Source organism: Aspergillus japonicus (assembly GCF_003184785.1).
Source record: "Aspergillus japonicus CBS 114.51 unplaced genomic scaffold BO86scaffold_2, whole genome shotgun sequence".
NCBI classification, from domain to species: Eukaryota; Fungi; Ascomycota; class Eurotiomycetes; order Eurotiales; family Aspergillaceae; genus Aspergillus; species Aspergillus japonicus.
Window position 1 is genome coordinate 531,291 of NW_020291639.1, and position 24,298 is coordinate 555,588.

Here is a 24,298-nt window from a genome sequence, read left to right on the forward strand (position 1 = left end):
ATGAGGTCGGACGATTCAAACGAGCACATACGCAAAGCTCGAAAGGTCACTAGGGCGTGCGACACCTGCAAGGCCAAGAAAAAGGCCTGCACCGGAAGCATACCTTGTGGTCCATGTACTCGCAAGCATTTGATATGCACCTACCAGACGGCCTATAATCGCGGGGTAGCCCTCAGCCCCCCACCATCCGCCTCGAACGATGATCGTCAACCTCCAACCCCGGGCCGGGGGAGGAGATATATTGACGGCAATGCATTTTCTCCTTACCCTCGCAATCGGCAGACCCCGACGGGTGGGTTCCGATACACCGCTGTCGAGACTTCGCACAGTCCGCTTATTTCCCAGGCATCTGAGTCGGCACGTCCGATCCAAGAGTCCTTGGTCGATTTGGGAGGAGACGGAAGCTCGCCTGGAGTGACCGGTCAATATTGGGGTCCTACCTCTGCGCATTCCTTCCTAGACCGTGCTGTTCAAGATCTTCATCCTGCGACGCGACTGTCGCCCTCACAGCAACATGACCATGACAAGCATTCGACAATCTCGATTTTCTCTTACGGAGATCGTGTTGTGCCGCTATCATCAGTCAATAGGTTTACATGGCCCGACAAGACTATCGCCGTAGACCTGGTTCGGAGATACTTCGACTTTGCTGCACCGACCTACCGGGTTCTTCATCAGCCGACTGTCGAGAGGCTGGTTCATCGCATCTACAAGAGCCAAACGCCGCACGACCAGTCCTGCTCATCGCCTGTAGACACATCGCTCGAGGCGGCGTCGCAGGCCACTCTCTTGCTTCTTTTCAGCACTGCAACAATGTTTCGGGTAGACATGGATGGACGTATGCGCGATGCAGATGAGCATGGCTGGCAGAAGAGTGAAATGTATTATGCACAGGCGGACCACCTACTTTCTCGTGAGACAGGTGCTCCGAGCATGGCATCTGTCCAGGCTCGCTTCCTCATGGTGCTATATTTGCTCAGCTCCTCGAGGCCCCACAAAGCATGGTTCACATTTGGGACTATGGTCCAGCTGATGATGGCCCTTGGATTGCACAACGGACGCACAAGAAGGGGTCAAGATGGGCACAACTTGGTGCAGAAGGAATGCCAACGGCGACTCGTATGGTGCTCATACACCTTGGACAAGTATCTCAGCGTTATGCTTGGTCGACCACGCTTGTGGCAGGATGAAGACATCGACGAGGATCTTCCTACACGAGTCAATGATTCAGACTTGACACCCCAAGATAATCGACTCACAAAGCGTGACTGCTTGATGGACGCCCCTGTGTTTCATGTTTTACTAGCTCGTATCTTGACGCGGGCTGTCAAAGAGTCTTATGTGCAAACAGGAATCTCCACCCGAGAGCAGATCGCAACTATCTGCGCATTGCATGAACAGGTACAGGTGTGGCAAGCTGGATTGCCCCCGTTCCTGTCGGGCGTTATCCATCCAAGCAGCCTGGTGCCGGTCTTCCGGCGCCAGTTGACCGTACTCCGACTGGCTCGATACCATGCTGTGATGTTCATCACGAGGCCGCTGCTGCTGCGGAATTATGGGCAGATGTGGCCGGAATGTGATACGACCTACCAGGAGCTTCTCTGCACCTGCCTTACGGCAGCCTGCGATGCCATTGAGCTGATCCTCGGCTTCGTGCATGACGATGAGCTTTATACAGCATTCTGGTACTCGCAGTACATTGCTTTCAATGCTCTGTCTATCATTTACATCTATTTGATTCAACTTCGACAGGGGCGGATCTTCCGCGTTCGCCCCCCCTTTCTGCCAAGACCAGAGGGCTCGCTTGATACCGAGCTGGATGAAGCGACGCTTTACAAGCTGTCCACACTTGCTCAAGATCATTTGGCCAATGCTACGGCCCGGAACGCACCCTCCTGGAAGTATAGTGTCATTCTCCAGGGCTTGCGCCAAGAACTGACTCGTCTGGGTCTACCGAACACGGACGCACCACATCCCCAGGATGCAACGGAGACAAATGGCTCGGCGGTGACAGGTATGGTGCTTGTGCAACCCCACACCACGACGTGCCATGCCAATCAACCGACACGAGGTGAAGCGAGTTCCTCAAGGACAGGAAACGAAGAGCGCAATGGCAATTCAAACGCCACTTCTCACCCTGCATTGGAGCACGGCCACTACATGGACTCGATTGGCCTAGATCCCCGTACAGAGTCCTTGTTGGATTACTTTGCATTGGATAAAGATTTGATGCTGGACTTCTGGCCCCAGTTGGATAGTCTGCCGATCAACTCAACCTTTTGATTGACGCATCGGGCAACTGGAATTGTGTGCTATGTTGTCATCTCTGGATGTTTAATTAGGGATACCACCGGTATATAAGGCCATCACAGCGTTCATGCCTCCTCATTTTCATCCTTCTTACGTTGTAAACACAATTGAGCCTCCGAGGTTAAGACAGGTGATTCTGAAGCAGGAAGCATTTGTTCGTCCTAGGAGCTCGAGTTAGTGGATTCACGGTTAGCCCGCCGAAGACAATAACACTCCAACCGGATGGCAGCCGACCTATCTATGATAATCTCCCCAGTTAATGGTTTCTGGATTGATGCAAGCCCGACTTGAGCTTGGGGAAGACTGCAGAGGCAGAGTCGCTTAAGAGCCATTGCTCAAAATACCTCTATAAGCTCCAGGGAGACGCTTCTCTATCCCCGGACTATCGCGTCGCACGACTTCTCCGGGATCGGTTTTCTCGATTCACGGGTCTGTTCCGAGATCTGGGCTGTCCGTTGGGCTCGGAAAAGGAGTGCCCCACCAGCTCACAGATCAGACAGTCTCGAAGCACCTGCCTCCAGGAGATCTTGGAGGTCCTGTGACGAACATCCATCGTGGATGCTGGGTGGGGATATTAGCCTACTCGGGCCCGAAAGATTGAGTGCCATACTACCTCGGCAAACAGCTCCTGGTCTGGTAAAGCTATCCTACCTATATAGCTTCATTTGAAAGGGTGCTCGAGTTTGTCTGTATATATCTTCGAACGTCTTCTCTTTGATTGATAACTTTTTGACATTCACATTGGGGATTTTGAATTGGACTGTGAAACTCACATGTGCGCGTTGTGGTGCTCACTGAAGGTGTGAGCAAAAGCGGCCGAAGGTCGTCAGTGGTGCGGATGAGGAGGTGGGAGGGGAGCGCGCGGGACGCAGCCTGCGCAAGCGGGATGACGGTGCTGTTCGGGTCTGGTGGGGGGGGGGATTGAGAAGTGTTCCAAGGTAAGCGTTTCTTAAAAGGGGCGCTCGTTCAGGGAAAGGTTATTGAGCTGGAATTGTAGCGGTCACTTGTTATGGGCTTGGGTGTCTCTTGGGGAGATGATTGATGCTGAGATTGGTGGAGATCTACACAGTGGTCCCCTGGGTCTATAAATATCCCGTGGTAATTTCCAGGTAAAAGATCACTGTCGGCTCGACATTCTCTCAAACCAAATCATCTGTCCATTCAGTGCAGGCTCCAGGTCCAAGGCCAGACTCTCCACCACCCCCGTCACGCCCACGTGGAACTGCGCCGCCATGTACTCAGGATCAACACCTTCTGCCTCTGGCTTATAAACCTTCACGACAAAAAACACCCCGCTCACGTGCTCAAAGCGCATCCATTCCTTGGCAACTCGATCCATCAAGTTTACATGCAGCTTCGCATCCTTCAAGAAAAGTGTAATGGGCCCATGGCCTGGATGCGAGTATGTGCCTGTATAGTTATTGAGGGACAAAGGATGGGGCAACCAGTGGGTAATTCCTGGAAACAGTCGATCCTTTACCTCCTCTAGGCTCTGCAGCTGTATTCTCTGCCTCTCCTGCACGATTGCATCGATCTTAGCAATATAGGCCTCTCTGTCTTCGCCCGATCTCCCCAATAGCCGATCAAGAAGATAGAGATAGAGCTCCAACTCCGCGTATCTTGCCTTCTGCGTATTGCCCATCATGACAAAGCCAAATTTCTTGCTCGGGACAAAGCCCATCATGATTCCGAACCCTTCCCAGCTCCCCGAGTGCCAGAATATCTGCTCGCCATGGTAGTTATCCACAAACCACCCGAGCGCATAGAGGTGGACTTGTCCGGGCGGGATAATCAAGTCTTCCCAGTCTTTGATGATGGTCCGCGGAGATAAAATTTCTTTATACCCTTGTGGTGAAATCGGTGCTCCTTGATATATCATCGTGCGTATCCATTTCGCATAGTCGAGCACATTGCTGACAATAGCGCCCGTGCCGGTGGTAGGCGCATAATCCATGTACGGTCGCTCGACGTGGCAATTCGTGGTAGGATCCCAGGTGTAGCCCTTCACCAGACGCTGTGCGGTGGATGGACACGCGAGCACTTCTTTATTCGAGAAGTAGGTATCGTTCATTGCGAGTGGTTCCCATATCCGCTCTTTCATTACGCGCCCCAGACATGTTCCGGACAATTTCTCTAGCACATGCGATGCGACCATGAACATATGGTTGCAGTAATTGAATGTTGTCCGTGGAGCAAATGCAAGGGGCAGGTGGCGTAGCTTCCGCACCTCCTCGCGCAGGGTCTCATTCGGAAAGGCGAGGGACATTGGGCCAAAATGCCCGGGTAGACCTGAGCGATGAGAGAGCATGTCTTCAACTGTGGTATTCGCGGTGGCGTACGGGTCTGCCAAGACAAAATCATCCCTGATCAGAGACGAGATGGGAGTGTCCCAGCGGATTGGATCTGGTGTGTTCTTCCTGTCGTCAATAGCGATTGACATGAGGGCCGCAGTAAAGGCTTTTGTGGTGCTGCATGTGTCGAAGAGAGACTCGACGGTCATTCTCTTGTCGGGAAATTCCGCAATCCCGTATGCCTGTACTCCAGGGTTAGCTCATACTAAATGGCGACGTTGGAAGTTGGCAGTACCTTGGCATAAGTGCTGGAGCCATGGATCACCGACACTGTGAGTCCAGGAACCTTCCACTTGGCCAGTTTCTCCTCAACCAGTGCGTCGAACTCCGGAGTCAGGGGAGAGTTGTTCGGCCGTAGAACCATTGTGGCAAACAGTGCGGGCGTCAACGGGGTCTTCGCTAATTGTCAGTTGAACAGAATTGATGATAGCGCGTCCCCACGATCAATGGCTTGGGATGGTGGTATTTAGATGGTTGATGGAGAGGAAGAGCGGGGAAATGCGGTGGTCTTGCAAGCGGCTTATTTATCTCCCAGCTGCAGCCTACAGCCGCCCGTTGGATTACCGCTTTGGGTAAGTGCACCTCGTGGTGCATCCTAGGGGGATTATCACAGATACAACAAGATTGCGGAACAGTAATCAATTGAAGTGAAGCAACATGATGCTGACACGGAGGTCTCTACAAGTGAGTGAAATCAGATCAAGCTGGTACAATAATACCATGGGCAACATTCGTGTACTTGCTCATGTCAGCCAAGGGGTGTGCATGTGCCTACATGTGCTCATTAAGCGTTGCCTTACATCATTGAGAGAGCGTGAAAATTAAGGAAACCTGACAGTAAGGAAGGCTTATATTTTTGAAACCTTCCTATTTGCGCAACGCTTGCTCAATCCAATCGGTGTCCATGTCGATATCAATTTGATGAAGGACCTCATCCCAAAGCCCGGGGTCATCATTTACATCGAAGTTGAAGGATATGTCCTGCACAAAAGAGATATCCTGGTTCTGAGGTCTCGGTCCTGTTCGTGCAGCCTGTTCCACGACGCTAGAAGATGGTGTATGCTTTTGCGTGCTAGCAGGGGTGGCCGGTATATCCAAAGCATTGTTGTCCACATCCCTTGAGCGGTTCGGCCCAATGGCGGACTGTAGTTCGAGAAGCAATGAGTGACGAGCCTCGAGGATGGTATTACCTCGATCCGCCATCCCACGGAGAAGGTTCAGCGCGGTCGCCATGGATCGCGCATTGGAATCGTTGTGCGGAAAAGCCGCATTGACCATGACCAGCAAAAGAGCGGCAGAGAAGATATACTCTCCATCTAGGTATCCGTAGGTCGCTGCTTGCGCGTTAGAGTGCTAACAGTATCAGGATCGAGGGACTCGAATGCACATACCAACCAGGTTCTGCTTAGAAGCAGCATCCATGATCATGATGGTAGCACGAGCAGCGGAAATGCAGCTCTCTATCACCTGCACGGCATTCTGCGAAAGCCCTTTCTTCCAGTCATCTGTTACCGAGCCTGCTGTGTCTGCATCAAGACGTCGCTGGATGATATAAAAGACCAATGGTCTTGCTGTCATATTGACACACGAGTAGAAATGTAAAAACAACGACACTGATTCGCGATTTATGTGCGTTCCAAGAGTTGAAAAATCAATACGCAAGCGGTCAGGTACTCGTCGTAGCCAGTCGAATAGTTCGTCCATGATACTTTGTACTGAGAGGAGGAGGTTTGACCCGGAGCGAGGTTTCTTCCGATATATTTCTTTCGACTAAAAGTTAGTGATCGCGTCTGGTAGGTCAGCGAAGCCATCTTTACCTTCTCCAATGCGACCAAGTATTCTCGATAATTGGGTATAGTGTATTAGAACAACAGAAGGCCAGGGGACCACGTCGCCGGGGTTCTACGTGCAGTCAGTTCATGCTCAAATCCCTTGACAACTCAAAAGCTTACAACCGGTCGCGGCCAAGTTGTCCCTATGTCTTCATCTTGGATGGTTATAGGATTTCCGGATTTCACGGAAAGGAGCCTAGTGTTTGTCAGGTTACGTCATATCTTCTTCTAGCTGACACAGGCTTACCGATCTAAACTGTACACGGACCACCAGGATCGACGTCGACGGTTCCGGTCTTCTTCGCTCATTGCTGGATCCGACGCCTCTTGGTGAAGTCCCAAGGAGATGGCCATCCGCAGAGCGGTGCCAATCTAGTCATACTTGTAAGCTTTTGTCGTGTTGTGGGGTGACAAAACTACATACATAGAGGAATGCAGCATCCCGCCGATTCAAGTTCTGCATATAATATGCTACGTAGCATAGTACTTCGACAAAGAAGATGGAACCCTCTTCATGAATGTCTGGTAGGAAGCGAAGAGCATGCTTGAAGTATTTGAAGCCAGGAGGACCATCATCTCCCGACCACTGATTCACCGAATACATCAGCCCGTATGAGATAATTAGCAGGACCTGGCAATAGACCAGACATGACTCTCGGTTGAGTAGGTCTGGAGGTTGGTGGTAGACTATGTAAAGTCGATCTTCGTAGTCCTGTGGCTGTATAAGGGAAAAGATTGTTCCGATGTAACTGTACTGCACCCAATAAAGACGCTTGGCGTATTCGAAAGGCGGTAATTGAGGTAAGGCCGGCGATATAGATCGACGCAAGGATGTTGGATCATCATAAAGTGGGCGCACATCCCACGCTAAATTCTTTGAGGTTGGGTTGAGACGCTTGGCTAGATGAGTGGCGGAGGATGCTCCGATAAATTCTGATCGAATCATGAATCCTTTAGTATCTTTCCTGTGAAGGTAAGAGTGGTACGTACGATGTTCGCCCGACCGGTTAAGAAAGAGGTTATCCGCTCCATTGTACCACCAGTCGTCTCGTTCCAGAGGTGTCTCCGCTGGGGTTACGGAAGTGCTCTGGGAAGCTGAGGTGGAGCTGGGCGCGGGTGGTGGAGGGCGATTTCCATCTGGATAAGAGTGAGCTGGAAATACGATAGCCTAGATCGGACGAAACAAACCCTGACGAGCGGCTTGCGCATCGGATAGCAAGCGACGAAAGTAGCTACTCAGTCAGATAATGGATGTGTAGGTGTAGTCGTCAACTCACCTCTCGGTAATAGACACACGTTTCTCGGCTTCGGAATACACACAATCATAACCTACATCTTCGCACGCCGCACACGGATAAGGAGGATTGCCAGCACAGCGGGTCTTCCTGGAGCGACATCGATTGCATCTACACGTAGATGTTAGTCTCACCCACGTGGCAGAAGGGAACATGGGTCCGTCCATACGCTACCATCGATCGCCTTGCGCTTGCACGCTCTTCGGCAGATCGGTGCTGCAACCCACGGTGGACCTTCCCATGAGCCATTTTCAAGCACTCTTTGCTAGTGTCAAGGCAGAATATGCATCATGAAAATGGCTGAAAGGTTTGAAGATGTCGGTATGAGGCTAGGATTGTGGGGGTCGTCCAGTTCAACCCAAATGCGGAGGGGGGCGGCAACTGATAAGAGAGATCGCGCACGTTGGACTTTTGAGTCACGGTCACGTTGATAAGCGTCAAGGGCAAAGTAGATAACGGACAGGAACTCTGAACACGAGGATTGGGATCTGAGGCCGACTCCACTTGGTGCGAACTGCCCTCGTGGTGTTCCACACAGAACAGGACGAGAAACACGAGGCAAGGCCAGAAGATTGGCATCCAAACATTGCGGGGAAATTCGAGGAAACAGCCAAGGCGGTAACCAGAATGGTCGTAGTCACTCCCATGTGATCATCAACTTCACAGCCATCCGAATGCCACGCGATCGACTGCCACATTCATCAATCAATAATCAATCTACAACTTAAGGTATTATCGGCCCGTTAAGGATTCCCTTGTTGCAGATCCGTCAGCCTGTCTTTCATAACCACCCCCTTCAGAATGAAACTTCTCGGCCCGATTGCCCCATGACCATGCGCGCGCCCGGGGGAATCGTGTTTCCCATCACGTAATTTCGAGTCGACTGACTGGCCTTGGAAGTCCTCGTCTGCGCCAATCAAGGTTCGCAGCTAAATGTCAGGCTGATTCCACCCGGGGCAGCCCGTGCTTGGGGACCTTTCAGACGTGTCGCACGGTGATGCTGCGACAATGACGTTGAGGAGATGTTTTCTCCGTTTTATTTTCTCGACCCGGTTTCGGGATAACGCGGCTGGGCCCAAATTATATCCCCCAAACCGTCACACAGCCGGATACCTCATATGAGAGCACCACTCCTTTTGACCTCTATTTGAATGCGAAGGTTTTCTGGAGGAATAGGATGAGCGGTTCCGAGCGACTGCAACCATGTTGCTGCTCGTGATTGCACTTCTGTCAGCAATGCTGGCTTTTGCATACACGTTCCGCCAATACGCGCACTTGAACTGGGCTCCCGACCCCTTAATATCGCGCATCTTGTGGTGGTGGCACATCTACCTGCGTAACTCACCTCATGATGGTCGCAAGCTCACAGAACTTCATTCGAGATATGGAAGAATCGTTCATCTAGGAAAAAACCGGATCAGTGTCTCAGACCCCAACATCATTGCTCAGCTCTACCAGTTTCAGTGCAATAGTATCAACGTATGTCTATCACGCGCTTGACTAGACTAGACGCCTTGTTGACAGAAGTGTTCTTCAAACTCGCAGGGATTCGAACCTCGGGATGCCGATGCTTGCGCACAAAGTGGACGGGATTTCCAAATTCCAACTAGCAAGTGGGCGAGGTTTCTTGAATACGAGGGTATCAACGAAACCTCAACGAAAGAGCTTCTGCGCGCTCTGAGAGTACATCAGAGTATAGAGCTGGTAGCCTGTCTCAGGATATTCGCCGCGACGCTCATTGATCGATGCATATCCGACCCAGCGCCAGACACGACTCAGATACAGACCCAAGCAATAAACGCCCTCTCCCTTCCCATCAAACCATCCATAATAGAGTACTTACTCTTCCAGAGCCCAATATCTTCGTTGAAAAGGTACCGAGGTCGGCAGCTTACACATTGTTCCATGATTTCCGTCCATGCCCTCACGACACCTGCTAGCCTCCACAAACCAAACTCAGACAGCTCCAACATCCTCCTTAACGACAATTCCCTGACGAGCGACAATCTTACAGCCGAAACCGAATCCCTCATCACGGCCTTTGCCTCCGTCTTCCCATATTTGCTCCAACAACCCGAAAAGCTGACTACCCTTCAAAATGAGATCGACTCAGCCTACAATACTGGGTCACTCTCCTCCAATCCACGCTGGAGGGAACTATCACGTCTACCGTACCTCTGCGCCGTGATGAAAGAGTCGATGCGCCTAACCTGCACCTCGAACATGGACAAAGAGTTCCCAGCCTCAGCGGTCTCGGACGATCTACGATCGGAACCCGCCTTCCCGAGTGGCACGATCATCAGCTGCAACGCCTACGTCGCGCATTTTAGTGACACGATCTACGGAGACGACACGCGCGCGTTCCGGCCGGAGCGGTGGCTCACTGCTAGCGTGCCGCAGAGGAAGCTCATGGATAAAACCATGCTACTCTTTCATCCGGGGCTACGCGCCAATCTAAAGCTCCGCGCCGCCTGGCTGGAACTGAAGAAGGTGGTTGTTCAGATGTTGCTCAACCTCAACGTGAGTTTCTCATCGTCTCATTCCACAACCCGGGCTTTAAACTCACATATCTTTAAATGAATCAGATCCAATCACCACTGGTCGAGGATCATGCAGTAGAAACGCCGGACTTCTCGTCAGTCTCTGCAATCGTCACTACAACTCCTAGGATGCCGGAGTTCTGACAGCACATAAACCCGACCACACACGCTCTTCATCCTTGGCTTCCATGGGATCAACTAGCAAGTCCTTGCTAAGCACATCGACCCCGCAGCGCCTCACCGCTGCTACTATCACGCCTTTTTTATGTTTCATTCGGAACAGGATACCCTCTGTCGATTTCAATTTTTCTATCATAATACAATCAACGATTGACCCTCTCTATTTCACTGTAGCTTCCCTGAGTTAAGCCTCGCCCCACACGGCCACAAAAAGTGGACCCGATCGCACCCGAGCCTCGGCTTAGCCAACCATGCTCCATCCGAGGCGATGGTTAGGCGTTCCCAGCTCCAAAAGGTGGAGGGGCGTCAAGATCGGGTCGACATAATGACCTTGTAAACAAGTGGTAGCAGATTGTGAAGATAGCGTTCGACCACAAATGCGCACTCATCACATGAGAATGGAAAACAAAAAAAAAAAAAAAAGAAAAACTACGAAGGATATAAACCAGAAACCCACTGCGACATCGACAGGTGTGCCTGACCCTGCGCAGAGCCAAGCAGGCAAGTCTCTTGGAGCATCAGGCTCAACAGGAATTCGAAGCTCGCTGCAAGTTATTGCTCTCAAATGCCCGGGCCGATGCGAGCGAGCACGCCGGCAGCCCGGACGACTTCATCGTAGCTGCTGATTGACGAGTCTTCCTGGTCGCATCGCGACGCGAGGTGTTTGAGACCGTGATGCCGCTCAGGTGGAGAAGACAAATCACGCCCCGCAAAGCTGCCTCCAGCTCCAAAGAACTAGCGTGCCGGAAACCCCACTTCAAGATACATCCTCTGCGATGCCAATATGTAATCAACCCATGGAATGCGCTCGTGGTTCTCGAAGCCGCTCGGACTTAAGGCTATGCAGGTCTAATCGATCAGAATGTGGAGCAGGAAGCTATTCTTGGCGATCGGTTCGATGTGAGGTCGAGGGCTTCACTCGGGGCGGTTGTTGAGATGGAGCATCGAGCGCTTGAGGACATATAGCAGCGCAGACTATAACGGTATCTATATAACAGGATCGACTTCGTCAATTTGCGGTCGGAGAGAGGAGACAAACGGGTTATCGTACCTGGGCCTGTCGGTCGGTTGGATGAAGAGTGACCACCATAGACGAAACGATGGGCATGTATGAGCCTCGAGAAGTCTCAGTGTCGTCCGTGTTCTTCATTCACGGGCCAGAACGCTCGCTCTAATGTCTGAATATGAACATCAGGGACCGAGTAGACATTCAACCACCTTTCAGAACTTGTCTCAGGGAATATCTTTTCTTTCTGTTGCGGGGGCGCATTGAGAAGCGATCCTAGCGCAGCTAGTGTAATATATAATGCAGACTGTTCCAACAACGAAAACAAACGACAATGGTTGTTCCTTTCAATGCGTGAGTAGATCAGATCGACTGCAAAAAGGATCAAGTGGTGCTTGAAGCATCAGGGAGTGTTAGAAGCGCGGGCAAGTCACTCTCTGCCCAGGCGGAAACACCGAGCCTTAGAGAGGAGCAAGAATGGGCCTACGCCTCACTGTCAGTCCTCAAGAGGAGGAAAAACATGATCAAAATCTTCAAAGAGAGGATACCAGTACGGAGAAGAAGCAGGAACATAGTCATCGAATCTTAGACACTACAAGAAGAGAAAGAAGCGTGGAAATCAAGAACCCGCCGTCGGCTGTCGCCAGCAATCTCCACGCTCCAAAGCGACAACTTCAGCATCACAGCACGCAAGACAGGGCCAAATATCATCCCAGAAAGCACTATTATCAATACAAGAGAATCAAGCACCGAGCAACAAGATCAAAAAGCTCACCTGTCGGGTGTGGCGCAAGGCGCCGCACCGCCGACAGGCTACGAAACCCCCCCTTCCAGTTATCCTGAGGAGGTTTGCAGCTACGAAATGGGCCGATCCCCGTGGGGGTCGAACCCAGACCACTGCGCCGTTTCCTGAATAAACCCGCAAGCGTTCCCGATTGCGCCACAGGGTCTGGGTTATTGACAGTTGTACTCGTTTTTGTTATAAGTACCGCGTTTATGAATCAGATTAGGAAGGCGGTTGTGGGGCCCACTCTGTGCAGGCCTGAGGCAGCAAGGCTAGCACAGTAAGTACCCTGCCACTACGCCAAGTTAGAGGAGGTAAGACAATTCGACCAGGATCTATCGGCACAAGATTTGTCGTTCGACTTCCTCCCAAGCCCACATTCAATCGTTTCCGCCCTTAGCCGGTGTAGGAATCCGCCGCTTGAATGTCCACAGTGTGGGGCCAATGTTCATGCTTAAATCGGAGTGGGTCCCAGCAGCGGGCCGAAAATTAAACTATTGTCCCTGTGTCTGCTCCGTAGTCACAAGCACCGAAGGTGCTTGCCCACATTATTTTATAGTGGGAGCGTATGTGAAAGTCGAGGGTCAAGTGAGACTACTATATCTTGGTATAATTCTTGCTTCATCCCTTCTGTTACCTTACAGCTAATAGTGACAAGATAATGAGATGATTCAGACTCGTTCGGAGCGGAGTTACTAGCGTATGTTAGTGCTTCCGCCAAGCAGAGGTTTATCACTAAAGGGTATGATGTTTCTGTCTGAACGAGAAACATGCATCTAGTAGTGGATTGACTTACTTGGCGGTTGCTACAACTTTGCGACCATAACAGGATGGGAAATACACCCGACCATATGCGTTGGCCAGTGATCTGGCCTGCTTTGAGCACCCATCCGGCAAGTCTCGTGGTCGATTTCCCCAGTCTGAGGATATCGAAGGTACTGACCGCGGCATATTCATACTCTTATAGGAAGATTACATAGCCCAGAGCTGCCGAGGCTGCATGTTCAGCCTGCCTCTTTTGTCACATCTCTTATATGGGTAGCTCGGTCAGACTAATTATCGCACGGAGAGTAGAGTCTGACATCTCCATCGCGCCAATATAAGTGATACAGTCCTCACTTGGGGACATATCCAAAAATGTGATTCAGAACAGGCTCATATGCCATTTCCCGTATAATGCCCTAGTTAGGCGCCGACTTCATCTACAAACTGACCAAACGCAAAGGTACTCGCTCGCTTCGAGACTCCTGCCTGAAAAGGTCTAGCACAGAAGGGTCTCGTTTAGGCTGACCGAAGATCTGAGGCTTTGATGGTTCCATCCGAGTCTAGTCTAGACTAAGTAGCAGATCGACTCGATCACACTATAGAGTGGGACGCTGTCTCCACATCTATACTACTCCAAGGGTCTCAAGTCTCAGAGAATTCCAAATATGCAATACTACATCGCGAATGCACATTATGCCGCTCCATCATGGATGTCAGAGTAGAATTTTGAGCTGGTCTCGCGGGGTAGCCGAGGATGGCAGCTATGTCCCGAGCGCTATGCATAACCTTTTGAACTTCATCCGCATCTTTTCGCGGCATAGATACTTACCATGTCAACTCTACTCAGTGCATCACCAATTTGTACCTTGAGAGCAATGGCAGTAGCCAACTCAACACCGAATACACAAGCTCTTCAAGTTTCCCATCCTACCATGCCGCCCAAACATCATCTCACCACCCATGACAACTACACCAAGAGACGCCCAGCACCGAAGGATCTCAACTATCACCTCCAGCCCCACTCAGCCCTTCACCAGGATACTACCTACATTCCAAATATCCTAGTCTTCTAACCTCAATGCGACTAACCTCTCCCAAGAACCAAATCTATATAAACCCCCTTCCAACTCTGCCATTTCAATCACCAGCATCACAGACTCACCAGCTCACAACACAACAAACCCCAACCTTTTTATCCCTCAAACCCACCAACAACCCACAACCCACCAAAATGCAACTCCTCGCCTACCTCCCCCTCGTTCTCGGCCTGAGCACCCCCGCCCTCTCAGCCTGGGGCCTCAAGGCCTGGCACAGCGACAACTGCAGCGGCTCGCTGCTGACACACATCGAGAACTCGCCCAAGACGGGGTGCTTCAACTTCGACAAGAAAGAGGGGTCCGGGATCCGCTCGATCAATGGCAACTTCAACACCAAGGACTACCACATCACGATCTACCCCAAGGCGGACTGCAAGGGGACGGCGGCGTGGTCCGGCAAGCAGATCACTCCCCATAAGTGCGAGGTGTTCAAGGAGTGGAGCTCGAAGGTCGTCATGTACTCGTACAAGGTCACTGCTGCCTAGGCTTTGTTGTGAATAGTGAATGAAGTGAGTTCGTCCTAAGGGGCATATGATGGTTTACGCTTTCTTTACGGGGCAGATGGCTGACGATGGGGTTTAGATGCTGGATGTTGATGCGCCTTCGACCTCGACATGGATATATAGTAACTGTTTGGGGTCTCGACATCTGAAAGAGACACTTGCTCTCGCCGTCGTTATAGCATACCATAGGAGAGACTTCTGAATTCCATTGGCATTTATCTTGCCGTCTGAATGTATGCATAAGACTCTTTGCGAACAATATCACCGTAATCCCTAAGGATGGGTTGGCTTCGAACCATGTCGGAGACCTCGCTCTTTTCATCTAACCTGGAGCTTGATTATCTTGTAGTCTACCTCATGCTATTCAAGCGAGTTACCGAACAAATTCCCCGCACGGGTTGGAGACAGACCCCTCCCCCGCACGTAAGGCGGTCAGCCCTACCGACCCTTATTCCCTATGCTTAGACACCCGTGGACCATACGACGCATGACTTAATCGCGCGGCGACGTTCTAGAACCCCCAATCCCGCGATCAACCGATCTTCAAGAGTCACGTCCAAACCAATTACACACCAATCGTATTGAATAACTAATCAAGTCCAGACCACCTCCTGGAAGTAGCTGACTATCCCTCATCACCACTTCAATCCCCCAATTCCCCACATTAGCGCCCCCCAACAAAGAACCCATACACTGTAGATACTCCTAAACCATCGATGATGGCATACATCCCCATTACGTCACCACCACCACCACCAGACCCCAAAACCCAGACCATCCAGATTTATAACCCATCCCACCCATTAGTCAATGCCACCTGATGTAGCCAGCTCAATCAATCCTCTCCCAAAAAAAAATAAAATGCCTCGCATCCCCTCCCCATCTTCCAAGTTGACAACACAAATCTCATCCGCAACAAGAACCCTCCTCAACACATCAACCCCAAAACCACTCACCCTCACTACCTCCCGGATCACCCGGCTCCCTCTACCCGCAGCAACACCCCCCCAACGAAACCACAGCACAACAACAAATCTCAACAAATACACCGCCGGGAACATGACGAGCCAACCCCCCAAGAACGAGATGGTCTATTTCCCCGGCGTCATGTCGCCGAGCCGGAAGTTCGGGGTGTTCCGGAAGGTCCTGCATACGGGTCTGTACTCGCAGTTTGTGGCCATGGAGGTGCCGGTTAATGGGGAGATTGGGGATGAGGTATTCCCTGTTCAACAGGTGTCTTGTGGGACGCGAGCTAACACAGATGTCTTGGGTGCAGGTGCATACGGTTGACCAGACTTTGATTTTCACACACGGGACGGGTAAGGCGATTGTCGCGGGTAAGGAGCAGGAAGTCAAACAGGGGGATGTGGTGATTGTGCCGGCGGGTACGCAGCACCAGTTCCTGAATGCGGGCGATACGCCTCTCGAGCTGGTGACTATCTATGCCCCCGCGGAGCACGATCCTCGAACGGTGCACCAGACCAAGGAGGAAGGCGACGCCCAAGAGGAGGCGGGTGAGGATGAAGCGCCGGAGTGGAGTCAGCGGAGTAAGAGCGAGAACGAGAGGATTGGATTGGTGAAGGTGCCACAATAGCTGGAATTGGTGACGGAAATCATGTTTAATCTAGTATTCCATGAAGCACAGATGATTTAAGGAAACAACAACACTGCGGTCAATTGCGACGTTCTTCTGATGATCCAACCGTGATATCCATAAACCTCTACACTTTAGCTTTCGGCGCAAGATGATACAGGTGATCAGACCGCCCCAAAGTCCCCGGCAGACTATTTGTCATGTTGCTCAAATGAAGCTTGTTCAGGAGGAATGGTCGTCAAATGGCACATCGGTATGGCCATGAGCAGGAGTTCGAGATTGAGTTGGCATCTCAATGCTATTCGGCCTCTCTGGGAGCCGAAGAACAAACCACACAAGCCTGTCGCCGCCATTTGCTTCGTTGACTAACAATCCAGTAATGAGACAAGGCATGCAGGTGCACGTAACAGCAAAGACAAGCTGCATGACGGACCATTGAGTAACTTGGTCGTAATCACCTGTTCACTTTAGCACAATAATGATGGTTTTGTCGTGTTATCTTAGCATACCAAGAAAGTCATCCGTTATGCATCCATATGCAACACGGACTGTACCGGTCATGATGACACTATCTGTTTCAGCAGAAATAACGCTGGTGGGCAAGAAATCACGTAGCACTTACATTGACCCGAAGAAGATTGCCAGTGCCAACTGTACCCTCAGCCCGCCAACCTGCAGTAGAATAAATCTAGGTACTAGTAGGAACAGCATCACAGCGTCGAGCGCTAGATCAAAGATCCCAAAAGTCCAGAATTGCAATTGCGATGAGGAGCGGCCGCCACCGATAGACCTATCCCAAAAGTACCGTGGTGGTATGCAGATCAAAACCTGAGGGATTGTCTTGAAGAACCAGAGGGTCGCAGACAAAATGATAAATGAGTCAATGCGAAAGCGGAGATCTGGGATTGGGAACGTTCGTCGGCAGGACAACAGTAATAAAAATCGGGCCAACAACAAAGTCAGGCCATGCAATAGTGGGTCGGCATACCTGGCCTGGAGGTACTGCCTGCTCTTCAATTCAGTCTCTTCTAGACCTGTATAGCTCTGGCCCGCACCATAGGTGCACACGCAGACAAGAGCTCCGGCACAGTAAGCAGTGAACACAACTAGACTGACAATGCATAGCTTGTCATCAGCGCTAATCGACAGTCCATGGGCTTTGCGTGCATGTAGCCGTAGAGACATGACGATTACGGCCATCGGAATGAAGATAGCAACCGTGTACGTTGTCGTGATACCAGTCAGGTGTTGTCCTGGTGATATTATGATTTCGCTGGAGGCCATGCTGAGAGTTTGTTCACGTCTAAGTCAGCTGTAGACGATGGAGAGAAGTCGAGAACCGAGCACAAGATAAACAGTAAGCTGCGAGTAGCGGACCGATGCTTGAAGACATTCGAAGTCAGTTCTGAACCATTGAAACATGCAGAAAACACGGCCATGTAGAATCAGATACTGTACCTGTTTTGTAGACGTATATGCGTGTGATGATAGACGTATGGTGGAAGAAAGCGAATCATGGAGGATCGAACTAGTTGGGCTTAGACTGATCTTCTGTCTTGAGAAGGTAGCTGCTCCCCAGTGACCTACTAGGAAAGGTGTGAAAGTCACACCATTAGATCGTTGAATTTGGAAAGAACCACAGCTACCGCATGCCCATCTGCAACAAGCATCAGCTCGAGTGGATGGAGAAATTGTTGTGCGGCAGCTGCAGCCTGGTTCAGATTCTCATTGCCGCTTTTCAAGTGTTGTGCGGTTGCAAGGTGCAGTTGCTTAAGCTTGATCGCCTTGCAACGTTTATCTGGCTGCGACAAAGATACGGGACACAACAGATGTGAGGTGGGAAGGAGAGAACCTCAAAGGTGGAAATGAATCTCAGCCCGTAAGCATAATGTTGGTCGTTGACTCTGGTTCGAGACAGAGAGCTATTTGAAGTGCGGCTGTCAGTACCCAGAGTGACTTCCATATGGAGGAGTGAGTTTGGAGATCACCTCATTATTTCTTCAATACTAATGGACTTGAGCAAGCCTCTCGTCACTCCAAGCTCATGTAGTGCTTGTTTAAAAATGGATATTGGTTGCCAGCTATATTCATGTCGAGAAGGCTTATCCAGTCCGGCAGAGGGTTTGTTCTGGCTAAGGGAGAGGGAAGTGATTAAATGGTGATGCCTCAGGTCCAAATCACTCTCAATATTCCTTGGAGGATCACATGACATTAGAATTAAAATAGTCTATCACACTCTGTCAAAATCAACTCGAAATCAACATCAAGACGACAACTTTCCCTTTCTATATCGCCTCCAACTGACAAGCATAAAGAACACCGAGATTATCACCCCTAGACCAGCAAGTCCGATTCCTAGATACAGCGCACCGTGATACCCCCGAAGTGCATCTTCACCCCCGTTGTTGACGTTCGACTCCACTGTACCAGCGAACCCCAGTCCAAGCGAGATCGAATAGTTCACCGTTGTGGTGACCAAGGAGGCTGCGAGCCCTTGGTGGTGGTGATGCATCGAATTGCTCAGGATCAGGGTGCCAGATGGGAATGACATGTCCCTGCAACAGATTAGCCACATGCTACCACTGACAAAGCAAATAGGGGTATACTCACATTCCCCACGAAGTAATCAAGCTAGCAACGAAGGCTTGGGCCCAATATGTCTGATTCAACGGTATCGTCGCAACAAGGCCCTGACCGACGGTGAAGAAACACATGGCGCAGAACATGATCACACTTGGCGGCAGTCGGCCGAGAAGGAAGCCGGTGACAAGGGCGGCGACTGCCCCCGACGGTGCGGCAGCAGACCACTTCGCCGTCGCCAGTAGCGGCGAGTCTCCTTTGATCACCTCCATAAACTGATAGAAATAGTAGATGACGATGCCAAAGCTGGACCAGCCAGCAGCAATGCATCCGAGCACCCATGCTAGATCCCCTGTCAAAACCGACCGGGGGATCAGCGGACACGAAGCCGAGCCTTCGACGAAGACGAAGATGCCGAAAAGGACAAAGCCGACGATGAGAAGGACGTAGGTATACACCGTCGGCCATCCGACCAGAGCTGCTTGATTCCAGGCGAAATTGATCAGTACTAGTGCTGAAATACCGGTTGTCGCTCCGACGACGTCTAAGCGCGCCCATGTCGATAGGCCATCCTTGAACTGCGGCCGATGCGTTTGCGGTATGACCAGCAGGCCTAGCACCGATAGCACGAAGCAAACGATCCCCATAACCCAGTACGCCCAAGGCCACCACACGAGCTGTGCGAATATCGATGAGAACACACCGCCGACGATGAACCCGCCTGGGGCAGTGGCACCGAAACAGCTGAAAATCATTTCTTTGCGCAGGCCCGGGGGGTATGCGCGGCCGAGGATTGCAATCGCATTCGGGAGCAACAAAGCTGGGCCGATGCCCTGAAGGGCCCGGCAGCAGTCGAAGAACACTTTGTTGGACCATACACTGAACCCAGCGAGAAGTGACCACAGTCCGAACCACGCGAAGCCGATGATGAACATGAGACGATGACCATACACATCTCCAAGCCGGCCGGCGACCAGAATGAAAGTGCCGACCGTCAGACTATAGGCTGCGGCGAACCAGCTCAGCTCTCCTGCGCTGGTGGTTCCGAAACTGTCCCCGATGATATGCGCCGGCGCGATTGACATACATAGCCCAGCTTGCGTCATGAATTGGGCCATACATACTACCGCAATGAACACAATCTCTTTCCAAAGTACCGAGGGTGGTTTGAGTGTGGACTGAGCAGTCTCGAGTCGGGTGAGTGCCTCAGGGTCATGCTCGTCGGCCTCATTTTCAAGCGGTTTATCGTGCAGTTCGTTGCCGGAAAAGGTAGAATCGGAATCGGTTGGGGTGGGTTCGTCTTGAAACTGACGATCGGGGTCTTCTGTCTCGACGGTCATGTCTTTGAAGATGTCTAAGCCTCAAGAAAATGCATCCAATTCAACGAGACACCAAATCTAGAGGACAGCCAACAGCTCCGATCCCGAGCTCGGGAGAGTCCCCTGTCTTATATTGCGAGATGTTGTAGCCCACGCTGTTGATGATATCTATCTTGACCCACTCAGTCGCCACAAGGGCCGTATACTGCAGTACGATTCGTTGTTGAAGGCTGAAGAAATGTCCCAGAATGGCTAGTCGGGCTTTGCGGACCCATACTTTAGGCTTGTCCCGTCGGAAAGCACTCCGGGTCCGACGGATTGCGATGCGCCACCGACAGCCCGAATCGATAACATCATTTGCGATGTACGAAGATCTAGGGACTGCAGCAGAATCTTGGCGCACAAAGAGATCCACTCTTTGATTGCTCGAGACCGATATCCCTTAGCTACTACTAGTAGTCTTACGGCAAGCTGTATAGGGTCCATCTATGCTAATCAATGCAGGGTCTTTGCTCGGCACACCGGCTCCCCAGTCAGGATTGATCTCGATAAGATTCGATTGCGTCAGCCACCATGTTTTCATGAGGACCTGATTCCTGATGTCAAGCGCGGCGCTCAGCCTTGTCTATGTTGATTATCTATTTTGTACTTGATAGAAGCGTGCATCTTCTGGAATGCAATGAAATAAATGTTCAGGGAACATTTCCTCGGTGGATGATTATCCATGGTTAAATCACGTGGCTGCAGTAAACGACTAAACATCGCACACAAAGGTACTTACTAGGTACCTCCGGGTAACAACAAGAGGGATTTTACTTTTCTTCTGGTCATCGTGGAAGCTATTGACTGGGTCTAATCAAATGGATGCGAAAAGATCTAAGCATTGCTAGCAATCTTCCGAATCTGCGCAATGACCGCCTCCGCCACCTCCACGGTCTTGGCTTTCCCACCAAGATCCGGGGTGCAAATTCCCATGCTGCAAGTCTCCTGTGTTGCTTGGAGCAAGATATCGGCCGCCTGCTCCTCGCCCAGCCATCGCAGCATCTCTGAGGCCGACCACAGCGTAGCGACTGGATTGGCAATCCCCTTTCCGGTGATATCAAAAGCGCTCCCGTGCACCGGCTCGAATAGCGAGGGATTCTGGCGGGTCGGGTCCAGATTGCTGGATGGTGCAATGCCGATCGAGCCGCCCAGCGCGGCCGCGAGGTCGGACAGGATATCCATATGCAGATTGGTCCCCACAATTGTGTCGAGCGATTTGGGGTTGTTCACCATGCGAACGGTCATCGCGTCCACCAGGACCTTGTCCCACTTCACGTCCGGATAATCCTTCGACACGTCGAGCGCGATCTCGTCCCAGAGCACCATGCCATTCCGCTGGGCATTGCTCTTGGTGACGACGGTGAGTAATTTCCGCGGGCGACGGCGGGCGACATCGAACGCGAAGCGCATGATGCGCTCGACGCCCACGCGGGTGAAGATCGACACCTCGGTCGCCGCCTCCCACGGTTGGCCGCGATGAGTCCGTCCGCCCTGGCCGCAATACTCGCCCTCGCTGTTCTCCCGGACCAGCACCCAGTCGATATCACCGTGTTTCACGCCCGCGAGGGGAGAAGGAACGTTAGGGAAGTTCTTCACCGGCCGCACGTTGGCGTAGAGCTGCATCGGGCTCCGGATGGCCAGGAGGAGCTGCCACAGGGAGATGTGGTCGGGTACGTCTGGACGCCAGAGCGGGAATTCGTGTCAGTGATGAGCTTTACTCGATGGGCTCCGCTGTGACTGGCACGAGAGCTCTGCGGCGGGGATCACGATACATACCCGGTGCACCCACCGCTCCGAACAGCCCGGCGTCGAACTTCCGCAGAATGTCCAGGCCATCTTCTGGCATATATCGCCCGGTCTTCTTGTACCGTGCAGTACCCCAGTCCAGATCAGTGAACTCAAGCTCAAAGGTCTTCAGAATCGCTTGCATCGCTCTCAGGACATCGATGGTCGCATTCACCACCTCCTGTGCAGCTGTCAGAGACGCTCGAGCTTCAAGGGCAAACACTCATGTTTTCACGTACCGGACCGATGCCATCCGCACCGATGCTGGCGATCTTGTATTTGCGAACCGCACTTCCAGCCATTGTGTCTGTATCTGGTCTCTCTGTTGGGATGTCAAAGCGTAGTGTGCCCTGTCAACTGCTTCGAAAGTGATGTTCGGGGAGTTTTAAATACCATGGACTGAGTCAGTCAGTCATACTGCGAGATACTTTCCAGTTACCTAAGGTAGTATAGAGCAGTTCCGAAAAGAGGGTAAAGTTCGGTTCGCATGCGGTTGAAGTTTGCCCCTTCGGGCAAACCATCGCGCACGGTTGAACGTATAGCCGCAGATAATATCCTTCCTTCCCGTTGGCACGACTATCTAGATAGATCCCTTCGCAGGTGGCAGCGTGACGTCAGCAAATGGCCTGCGCTTGATATTTCTGCCTTGGTGGGTCAGTGATGCATCAATGCACCGTGTGGTGTTGCTGGGGGAATTGGTGCTTCAATGAGCCCTCGACTGGTCCCATAACCGGATTCGTCACTCCGCAGAATAGTTCAGTCCGAATCACTTCGGAGCCGAAGCTAGGCGAGCACTGTCACGTCCTACGCTGCACTCGAAGAAGCTCCATTGAAGGACTGAAAGAGGGTTGCAGTTAAACATGTGTACTTGCAATTCAGAACAATAATCGGGTCTATCGATGGAATACGGGGGGTGGAGAAGTGGTTTTATGAAAATGAATATGCTAGGACTGATCTCAAGTTCATCAACATCATACATATCTATGTCACGTATCTCAGATGGGTTGGGTCTGTAGACAAGCAAGTCCAACATCAACGTTCATTACTATATCACCTCGACCTCCCTAATAGTTCTATAACTGTCAAGAACCAATCTCAACTGTCTCCCTTTGGGGACGACCCCTCTTCGCAGACGATCAATGTAGAGGTGATAAGCAGGCATATAGTTATCAACTACAACGCATGTCAAAAGCAATTAGCACTGCATGAAGACAAGGGTTGGGACACGGAATTCAAAACATACTGAATCTCTGCACTTCCTCCGCGGCCATTCCGTTCCCCGTCGTGGCCCTCAGTTTCGCCTCTTGCTCCCAACGCCATGTGTACACATTCTGCAGGTCATCGGTGTCGAGATGGATGAACGCATCCCAGTTGACTTTCTCGGTGAAAGCCGTCACCCCCCCGCCGTCCCGGCTATACCCCGCGAGGGCGTGATTCATGTACCGCAGGTGCTCGGAGGCGTGCTGCTGCAGCGCCGCAGAACCGGGGCTATCTCTCCACGATGGCGTCCCCGCCGCATGCTCGCTCGTGGCCTCGGCGATCGCCGTCTCCAGCTCGTCCGCGGACAGGGGCTGGAACCCCAGACACCATCCCTCGAGGATGACCACATCGACCGGGGCCGTGATGGGCTCCCATCCACTCGACGGGAGTCTGTCGCCGCGGCCGCCGAATGCCCCTTTGTCATACTTCGGTATCGCCCACGATGATCCCCCTGGCCACGACGGGGGACTTTCGGCCAGCGCCTCCATGGTGCGCGCAGCGAGATGCACGTCGTGGGTCCCCGGGGGACCTCGGACCGACACCAGCCGATTCCCCGGGAAAGCCCGCGACAGAGCATCGAGGTCATCCTTCTTGAGGTAGAAGTCGTCGATCGAGACACATGCCACGTGAAGGCCGGGGTGGGAGGAATGTGCCAGGGCGTCCTGTAATGCAGATGCGAGGGTGCTCTTGCCGCTGCCTTGGATGCCGGAAATTGCTAGAAAGAATGGTCGGCGCGGTTGGTTGCTTTCGAGTTGTTGTTGATGCTGTGCGTGTTGCTGTAGGAGCGGGAGCACGAATGCTGTCACCCGATCCAGCGTGCATGGTGTGTTGCCTGTGGTCGCCATAGTGTAGAGATACCCTTCCCGCCGTCAACGGGGATGAGGCATGCAATCCGACTGTATGTGTCACAGGATGCAGCAGACTTGATTGAGATTGCCCATGCAAAGACGTATGTTGCTGGAGAGGGTCTCTTTGGGGTTTAGGACCTGAGAAATGTAAACAAGGCACTAGTTCACCATAATTCAGCAGTGCCTATTAGCTATTTGAAGCATCGA

General features: G+C 51.8%; 10 protein-coding genes across 10 annotated transcripts; 4 read left to right on the plus strand and 6 right to left on the minus strand.

The window, feature by feature from the left end:
- Window positions 1-2,283, plus strand: BO86DRAFT_301728 (Zn(II)2Cys6 transcription factor; the record flags this gene model as incomplete). The annotated part of the gene is made up of 2 exons (XM_025667507.1): window positions 1-292; window positions 416-2,283. 2 exons carry the CDS (start codon window positions 1-3, stop codon window positions 2,281-2,283), a joined length of 2,160 nt encoding a protein of 719 aa, XP_025532816.1.
- A 1,144-nt stretch (window positions 2,284-3,427) lies between these two features.
- On the minus strand, window positions 3,428-5,025 carry BO86DRAFT_301766 (beta-lactamase/transpeptidase-like protein; the record flags this gene model as incomplete). The annotated part of the gene is made up of 2 exons (XM_025667509.1): window positions 3,428-4,843; window positions 4,897-5,025. The coding sequence occupies 2 exons, from the start codon at window positions 5,023-5,025 to the stop codon at window positions 3,428-3,430; spliced, it is 1,545 nt and encodes a 514-aa protein (XP_025532817.1).
- A 258-nt stretch (window positions 5,026-5,283) lies between these two features.
- Window positions 5,284-8,037, minus strand: BO86DRAFT_428762 (transcription factor domain-containing protein; the record flags this gene model as incomplete). The annotated part of the gene is made up of 10 exons (XM_025675615.1): window positions 5,284-5,995; window positions 6,053-6,424; window positions 6,479-6,563; window positions 6,614-6,689; window positions 6,741-6,865; window positions 6,918-7,426; window positions 7,484-7,599; window positions 7,678-7,725; window positions 7,771-7,899; window positions 7,958-8,037. The coding sequence occupies 10 exons, from the start codon at window positions 8,035-8,037 to the stop codon at window positions 5,529-5,531; spliced, it is 2,007 nt and encodes a 668-aa protein (XP_025532818.1). The 3' UTR covers window positions 5,284-5,528.
- Window positions 8,038-8,991: 954 nt separating this feature from the next.
- Window positions 8,992-11,138, plus strand: BO86DRAFT_394718 (putative cytochrome P450 monooxygenase; the record flags this gene model as incomplete). The annotated part of the gene is made up of 5 exons (XM_025673247.1): window positions 8,992-9,267; window positions 9,334-9,662; window positions 9,729-10,308; window positions 10,374-10,423; window positions 11,000-11,138. 5 exons carry the CDS (start codon window positions 8,992-8,994, stop codon window positions 11,136-11,138), a joined length of 1,374 nt encoding a protein of 457 aa, XP_025532819.1.
- Window positions 11,139-14,078: 2,940 nt separating this feature from the next.
- Window positions 14,079-14,645, plus strand: BO86DRAFT_428764 (uncharacterized protein; the record flags this gene model as incomplete). The annotated part of the gene is made up of 1 exon (XM_025675616.1): window positions 14,079-14,645. The coding sequence occupies exon 1, from the start codon at window positions 14,142-14,144 to the stop codon at window positions 14,643-14,645; it is 504 nt and encodes a 167-aa protein (XP_025532820.1). The 5' UTR covers window positions 14,079-14,141.
- A 1,077-nt stretch (window positions 14,646-15,722) lies between these two features.
- On the plus strand, window positions 15,723-16,257 carry BO86DRAFT_394720 (cupin domain-containing protein; the record flags this gene model as incomplete). The annotated part of the gene is made up of 2 exons (XM_025673248.1): window positions 15,723-15,878; window positions 15,940-16,257. 2 exons carry the CDS (start codon window positions 15,723-15,725, stop codon window positions 16,255-16,257), a joined length of 474 nt encoding a protein of 157 aa, XP_025532821.1.
- Window positions 16,258-16,366: 109 nt separating this feature from the next.
- BO86DRAFT_74401 (uncharacterized protein) lies at window positions 16,367-17,776 on the minus strand. Its single transcript, XM_025677627.1, has 3 exons — window positions 17,716-17,776; window positions 16,880-17,639; window positions 16,367-16,825 (listed from the first exon to the last, which is right to left on the minus strand). The coding sequence occupies exons 2-3, from the start codon at window positions 17,539-17,541 to the stop codon at window positions 16,753-16,755; spliced, it is 735 nt and encodes a 244-aa protein (XP_025532822.1). The 5' UTR covers window positions 17,542-17,639; window positions 17,716-17,776; the 3' UTR covers window positions 16,367-16,752.
- A 771-nt stretch (window positions 17,777-18,547) lies between these two features.
- BO86DRAFT_284424 (MFS transporter) lies at window positions 18,548-20,132 on the minus strand (the record flags this gene model as incomplete). The annotated part of the gene is made up of 2 exons (XM_025667347.1): window positions 18,548-18,812; window positions 18,868-20,132. Coding segments are annotated over 2 exons (1,530 nt in total), but the record flags the coding sequence as incomplete, so codon positions are not given.
- Window positions 20,133-21,032: 900 nt separating this feature from the next.
- BO86DRAFT_301848 (isocitrate/isopropylmalate dehydrogenase family protein) lies at window positions 21,033-22,285 on the minus strand (the record flags this gene model as incomplete). Its single annotated transcript, XM_025667513.1, has 3 exons — window positions 21,033-21,874; window positions 21,975-22,164; window positions 22,223-22,285. The coding sequence occupies 3 exons, from the start codon at window positions 22,283-22,285 to the stop codon at window positions 21,033-21,035; spliced, it is 1,095 nt and encodes a 364-aa protein (XP_025532824.1).
- A 648-nt stretch (window positions 22,286-22,933) lies between these two features.
- Window positions 22,934-24,276, minus strand: BO86DRAFT_452595 (P-loop containing nucleoside triphosphate hydrolase protein). The gene is made up of 2 exons (XM_025676938.1): window positions 23,227-24,276; window positions 22,934-23,156 (listed from the first exon to the last, which is right to left on the minus strand). Exons 1-2 carry the CDS (start codon window positions 24,086-24,088, stop codon window positions 23,029-23,031), a joined length of 990 nt encoding a protein of 329 aa, XP_025532825.1. The 5' UTR covers window positions 24,089-24,276; the 3' UTR covers window positions 22,934-23,028.
- Between the last annotated feature and the right edge of the window lie 22 nt (window positions 24,277-24,298).

Bases quoted from the DNA above. Each gene is read 5' to 3' on its own strand.
- BO86DRAFT_74401 (XM_025677627.1), bottom strand. From the start codon at position 17,541: ATGGCCTCCAGCGAAATCATAATATCACCAGGACAACACCTGACTGGT. The intron at 16,826-16,879 runs GTAAGTGCTACG...TGAAACAGATAG, and splicing joins GCAATCTTCTTCGGGTCAAT to TGTCATCATGACCGGTACAG.
- BO86DRAFT_452595 (XM_025676938.1), bottom strand. From the start codon at position 24,088: ATGGCGACCACAGGCAACACACCATGCACGCTGGATCGGGTGACAGCA. The intron at 23,157-23,226 runs GTATGTTTTGAA...CATGCGTTGTAG, and splicing joins GGAGGAAGTGCAGAGATTCA to TTGATAACTATATGCCTGCT.